The following is a 6,911-nucleotide window of genomic DNA, read 5'->3' on the forward strand; positions in this document are numbered from 1 at the left end:
CCCAACATGTACTGGGAAATTTTAAAATTCCCATGGCCTATGTTATTGCAGTGATCTGGAACCAAACCCACTATATCTCCCAGGTATGCCCATAGTTTACATTGACTTCTACAGCTATAATAAATTCTTTTTCTGCACATTGTATTTGAATGAAGCTTTAGTCGCCATTTTAATTCAGAGCAGTTAAAAAATTTTACAAAATTTAAAATACCCTGCATTAAAAAGAAAGTTTCAAATGATCTTAAGCAAGGTGTAATTGGGATCAAGGAATCTCTTCTCTAATATGAAGTTCTACGTCAGCCAAATGGAAAATTCAATTGCTACAACATAGGTATTGCGCTGAGCAAATCAGCTGCAAAGATCTCTCTTTTTTAAAGTGTCTAAAAGCAAAGGTGTCGCCTTGTGGACTCAGGTGTTTCTGGACCGAGGCGTGGCACTTTTTAATTGTCTCCTATGTCTGTGAACGCTGGACAGTGAGCACGGCTGAAGAACCAAGAACACGCCGTGTCGGTGAATTGTGGTGTTGGTGAGGAATATGGTCTAGACCCGAACTGCCAGGAGAAGTGCAGCCAGAACACTCCTTAAACGTGAGGCCGGCAAAACTTTGATCTGCTGTAACTGCACCTGATACCTGGAGAGAGACATTCTGCTTGGTACAGTCAGGGAAAACAATGAGCACTCTCAATGAGATGGCTGCGGTGGCTGCAACAATGGGCTTTCACACAGCAACACCTGTAAAGACGGAGGGTCTTGCTTGGCCTGGCTTTGCTGGTTGTGCATGGGCTGCTACCAGTCGCGTCCACCAACAAGAGCGGGGACTGCACTTTGTACATTTTATGAGGATCGCTTGCTTTCTAATCAATTTCTGAGTAAATTTTCAGGTAGAATCTTTTAAATTCATATCAAAGGTATAGAAACATAGTTTCTACAACGGTTGACAAAAGAGGATTTCAGAAGCCAAAATGTTAAGCACACTGTCTTCAACTATATAAATATAAAACAATGCTTAACCTGCCATGCCACCAGGGTTCTTTATACCATCCTAAAGGTGATCTCATAATATAATAAATTATCATCCAGCAACAGCATTAAGTATGCAACTTAAAAAAATTTCTTTTCCACTTTCTTTACTTGAAAGTTTTGTTGGGCGTATCTGAAACAAGCAGACCAGGTAATTCTCCAAAGGCTTTGACTCCCCAGGGAAAGCTGCCCCTCACGACGTGCTTACATAGCCTCATGCGTTCTTTGCAAACAGATGCTTGTAGCGAAAGTGGCTTCATAAAACGCAAAGGATTTACCGTAATTGCCCCAGTCACACTTGGACACACATGCTTTCCAGGGGTTGTTAGAATACAAATGTAACATTCAGTACTCATTATTTTAAATCAAGTTCTTTCCAAAGCAGCTTTGACAATTATTTATAAATAATATTCAGAAATGTTGAGTTAGGAAAATGGGGGGGAGGGATAAAAATAAATGGAATTTGAATTACTTTAGAAAGCAGTTCGTGCAGGAATTTATGAGGGAAGAGAACTGGGCATCTAGTTAGCTAATATTTTACGGATTTTTGCATATTAAAATAATTTTATTTCTAAGGACGATTTCAAAGTTTATATACTAAAAATAAAATAAAATCTCAATTACTTTTGGCTGGCAGGAAAAGGGATTTTTTTGGGCATGCAATTACTATTTTTAGCATATTATTATATATACAAAATGATCCTATAATAAATCATCTTTTATTTCTGGATAATGAGTCTAAATAGGAATTTGCAGCCCGACGGCAGAAACCATGATCTTTCCGTAATTCAAGTCAATGACAGTCACCAAACACGACAAAGCGGCTGTCCTGGCGTTTGCAGAGTTTGTTGAAACTTGATTTTGGAGAAAGAAATAAGGAAAAAGAGGGCAAGAACGCAGAAATGGAAAGGCAATGACCTACGCTATTATCTGTACAGGGAGCTGCTGAAGTCTTACTGCTTTGAGACCAAAACAAAAAAGAGGAACATCTAAAGATACAGAATAGCAAATGTCCTGACATAGTTTCCATCTCAGCTTGGGAAGTGTGCCTACCAATTCCCTGAGAATACAATGAAGCATTATTACCTTTGGCTACATCAGTTGCCCAAGTCATGATGTGATCCATGTCCATCTCTTCACTTCTGTTACTGTTAATGTAATCATAGAGCGACCCCAGAGAGGCATATTCTGTTTTTAAAGGAAAGAGAAGCAAAGGATTAAAACCAAGTCGCATTTCAGAAATAAGATCCCACTCATTTTCATCGGGGAAAGGTGTTAAAAGAACTTAACGGAAGACATCAAAAGCATACAGAAATTGTTTCACTCTGTAGTTGCCAAAAGCTCACATCATCCTGGACAAGCGGCTTGTCAAAGTCAAGAGCACCAGTAGTAACACAGGAACAGCAAGACTGACCTGAGGAGGACATGACAAGCCAGTGAAAGGGAACCGGGCCACAAAGAAGTATGGGAAGAGTGTGCTTGGAACAAATGCAGGCAGGTAAACAGGTGTCTCTTTATCAATTCGTATTAGATAGAGTTACATACATAAAGCACAGAGTTTGTATGACAGTGTAGCAAATACACGCTCCCATCAGGGTTAAGCTGGTCCCTCCAAAATTAAGCACAAAAGACAAATAAAGCAAGATAATTCTTTAATGGCTTTATTACATTTTTTTTAATGCCAACTTTTTTTTTCTTTAGAGAACATTTCCATCACCCCAAACAGTTCCCTCACGCCAGGTTAGTTACGATTAACCCAGTTTTTTGTAGCCTTGCTTTCTCTCTCTCGGTGGATTTGCCTTTTCTGGACATTACATAAATGGAGTAATAGAATATGGAGTGTTTTGTATCTGGCTTCTTTCAGTTCAGATGGTGTTTTTGAGGCTTACCCAGGCTGTAGCAAGTTGAGTAGTATTCCACTGCATGAATTTACCATATTGTCTTTTTGTCCATTTGCCGGTTGGATAGACAGCTTGATCTCCCCTCCCCTTGCCAGAGCCTGGGTGCTGAAGAGCTTACGAATTGGGTGGCTAAATCCAAGGTCAGTAGTTCGAAACCACCAGCCACTTCTCAGGAGAAAGAGGCCGCCTTCTACTCCTGTTAAGAGTTACAGTTTCTGAAACCCATAGAGGCAGTTCTACCCTGTCCTACAGGGTCACTATGAGTCAGAATCAACTCTGCGCAGGGAGTTTTATTTGGGTAGCCCCCCTTCCACCCTCACCCCTGTCTCTGGTTATGAATCATGTTGCTCTGAACACTCGTTTATACATATTTCTTCTGGTGAAAGCATGTTTCCATTATCTTGGGTAGATTCCTGAGACTGGAACTGTTCAGTCATATAGCAAACTCAAGATTCACTTTATGAGACACTGCCAAGATGCCTTCCAAAGAGTACCACTGTAGACTCCACATCAGAAATATAAGTGGGATTAGGTTCCCTGCATCCTGACCAGCACTTAGTACTGTCTGCCTTTTTTATTGCAGCCATCCGGGTGCAATAATTCTCGTGGTGGCTTATGGTGGTTTTTGCTATTTGCTTGTCGTTGAAGACTAATAGGAATCCCAGGGTGGCACAAAAGGTTAAGCAATGGGGAACCAAAGGAGGCCACAACTACCCTGGGCTGCTCTTATCACAGCATGGGGCCATCACTAGTACGTCAGTTCTCACTTCCTTCATGTGCAGGGGAATGCTGCCTCACTGAGCCTCACCGTCAGTCCTTTGGGCAGAGGCTAAACAACAACCAGGCCAACCTACCACCTCTGAACAAACCAAACTTTGTAACCTTACAGATCTGTCATGCTAGGGAACATGATAGGGAACAAAGAAATATGTCCAATAGGATAGTAGGATAGACTGCACACAGCCCAGAGAGCGGTAGATAACAGCATAATGATGGGTATAGTGCAACAGGCTCTTAAAGCCGACCATAGTTTTTGCTCAAATTAATGAGAGCAATTACTGTGTAAATTACAGAGGCTTCTTCGAAGACCAGAAGATGGGTCTTGAAGCCTAGAAGACTTAAAAAAAAATTAGTGTGGTTTAGGTCAAAGTTTACAATGCTGACGAAAATTATTCACCTATTCAACAATTTATAAACATTTTGTTTCATGACAGGAGTTATAATGCCCTCAAACGGAACCGTACCCTCCCTACGTTTTCCTGGGTTCCCAGTTTCCATGAGCCCATCTTCCTTGCCCTTTCCTGCCCTTTGCACATTTGGGGGTCAAATGTTTCCCCTTTTGGTCTCAAAGGGTTTGATGGTTTGGAGGAGTACATTCCTCTGGCGTTGCTGTTCACTTTACAGGTCTTCCTACTGTTTGGCTGATAGGTGGTTTCTGGTGCAGTTGTGAAGATGCCTAAGAGCCATAATTTGGGGGGTTCACTCTATCAGACTTGTAAACCTGTCATTTCCTTTTCTTTGCTTGCTTTAATTTTTTTCTTTTTTTTCTTTTGTAATTTGTTCATGTTGATTTAAAGTTTCTTCATTTCTGGTCCTACATTTAAAGCTATACATCTCCCTCTAAGCACTGCTTTACCTGCATTCGATAATTTTGATATGTTGCATCATCTTTTTATTTCACTTCAAAATGTTTTAAAGTTTCAAAATATTTTTTAAAACATTTAAAGTTATTTTTTTCTGTTTATTTTAAAGTGTAATGTGTGATCTGTACATATCTGGGAAATTTCCAGATTCCTGTCTGTTGATGCTTGCTGATATAATTTTATTGTTACTGGATATCACACTGTATGATTGTAATCCTTTTAAATGTATTGATATTTATTTCATGCATTACTTTATGATGTGTCTTGAAGATTATTACATGTGTGCTTGAAATAAAAGTGCACCCTTTGTAGGAAAGCCGTTGGGTGGTGCACACAGTGAAAACTCTTAGCTGATCGCTAACAGGTTTGGGCTTCCATTTAATGGAGAAGCCTTCAGAAGAGAGGCCTAATGATTTATTTCCAAAAAAATTAGTCATGGGAAACTACATAGAACACACCACTACTCTTTCACACATGGGGTTGCCATGAGTGAGAATCAGTACAATGACAACTTAAAATTTTTTTTGTTGATTGGGGTGTTCTGTACATGCCAGTTAGAGTTAGTTGAGAATATAGATTAAGTCTTACATTCTCCTGATTTTTTTTGTCTATTCTATCAAGTACTGAGAATGATGTATTGATATAAATTATTGTTGAAGTACATATTTCTCTTTTAAATTCCATCAGTTTTTGCTTTCTGTATGTTGCAGTTCTATTGTTAGGAATTAAAACACTTAATAATTGCTATATAGTCCTCATGTATTGATGTTTTAACATTATGATTAGATTTACTTATCACTACTGATATTTCTTAAGGTTTATTTTGTTTGAGATTAATATAGTTTCTTGACCTCATTGTTACAGTATGCATGGAACGTCTTTTTCTAGCCTTTATATTTCAACCTATTTATGTATTTGATCTAAGGTGTATCTTATAGAAAATATATTATCAACATACAGTAGGCAGTATAAATCAGTCTTGCTTTTTTATTCAGTTGGACAATCTGTCTTTTGATCATATCAAAAGGGTGTTTAGATCATTCACATTTAATGCAATTGCCAATAGATTTACACTTGTCATTTGTTTTCTACACATTTCATGTATATATATTTTCTTGCTCCTCTGTTCCATCTTTACTGCCTCCTTTTGTGTTAGATAAATATTTTAAAATATGTCATTCTAATACCTCCTTTTAAAAAGTCAATATCATTTGGGTGATATTCTTAGTGTTGCTGAAGGTATGATAATACAAAAATGGTTTTTAAAAGTTCATGAAAAAAATTCCATTACCTTTATATATATATGTACTTATCTTAATAAATCATTTATTGGGGGCTCTTAAAGCTCTTATAACAGTTTATACTTCAATTGTATCAAGCACAGTTGTACATATGTTGCCATCATCATTTCCAAATCCATTATCTTCTTTTTTCTTTTAAAAATCATTCTATTGGGGGCTCATACAACTTATCACAATCCATACATACATCATGTCAAGCACATTTGTACATTTGTTGCCATCATCATTCTCAAAACATTCACTTTCTACTTGAGCCCTTGGTATCAGTGCTTCACGTTTTCCCCTCCCTCCCTCCCCACCACACTTCCCTCATGAACCCTTGATAATTTATAAATTATTATTTTGTCATGTCTTACACTGTCCAACGTCTCCCTTCACCCACTTTTCTGTTGTCCATCCCCCTTTAATGCTTCTTACATGTAAGACAGGACAAGCATTACAAGTGTGTGTGTGTGGGGGGAGGGGGGGAAAGAAGCATTAAAGAACTAGAGGAAAGTTGTCTGTTTCATCGTTGCTATACTGCACCCTGACTTGCTCCTACCCTCCCCGCGACCCTTCTGTAAGGGGATGTCCAGTTGCCTACAGATGGCCTTTGGGTCTCCACTCCCCCACCCCCTCATTCACAATGATATGATTTGTTCTTTGATGCCTGATACCTGATCCCATCAATACCTCGTGATCACACAGGCTGATGTGCTTCTTCCATGTGGGCTCTGTTGCTTCTCAGCTAGATGGCCACTTGTTTATCTTTAAGCCTATAAGACCCCAGATGCTATATATTTTGATAGCCAGGCACCATCAGCTTTCTTCTCCACATTTGCTTATGTACCTGTTTTGTCTTCAGTGATCGTGTTGGGGAGGTGAGCATCATGGAATGCCAGTTTAATAGAACAAAGTGTTCTTGCATTGAGGGAGTACTTGAGTGGAGGCCCAATGTCCATCTGCTTCCTTAGTACTAAACCTATAAATATATGTACATAGATCTATTTCCCCATCATCATATATAAATGTATTTACAAATGTACATACCTATATTTAGACCTCTA

The 6,911-nt window shown here is 38.8% G+C and overlaps 1 protein-coding gene across 2 annotated transcripts in view; it reads right to left on the reverse strand.

Moving 5' to 3' along the window:
• Positions 1–6,911, reverse strand: part of MAP3K20 (mitogen-activated protein kinase kinase kinase 20) — a 176,212-nt gene that overhangs the window by 94,805 nt on the left and 74,496 nt on the right. For both annotated transcript variants that reach the window (XM_030888237.2, XM_004703734.2), the window contains exon 4: positions 2,107–2,208. In XM_030888237.2, coding sequence (XP_030744097.1) covers positions 2,107–2,208 — 102 coding nt within the window. The remainder of the gene's footprint in view (positions 1–2,106; positions 2,209–6,911) is intronic.

The sequence above is a fragment of the Echinops telfairi genome, unplaced genomic scaffold, assembly GCF_000313985.2.
Source record: "Echinops telfairi isolate 266 unplaced genomic scaffold, ASM31398v2 ScPeMD7_4;HRSCAF=17, whole genome shotgun sequence".
Lineage (NCBI taxonomy): Eukaryota > Metazoa > Chordata > Mammalia > Afrosoricida > Tenrecidae > Echinops > Echinops telfairi.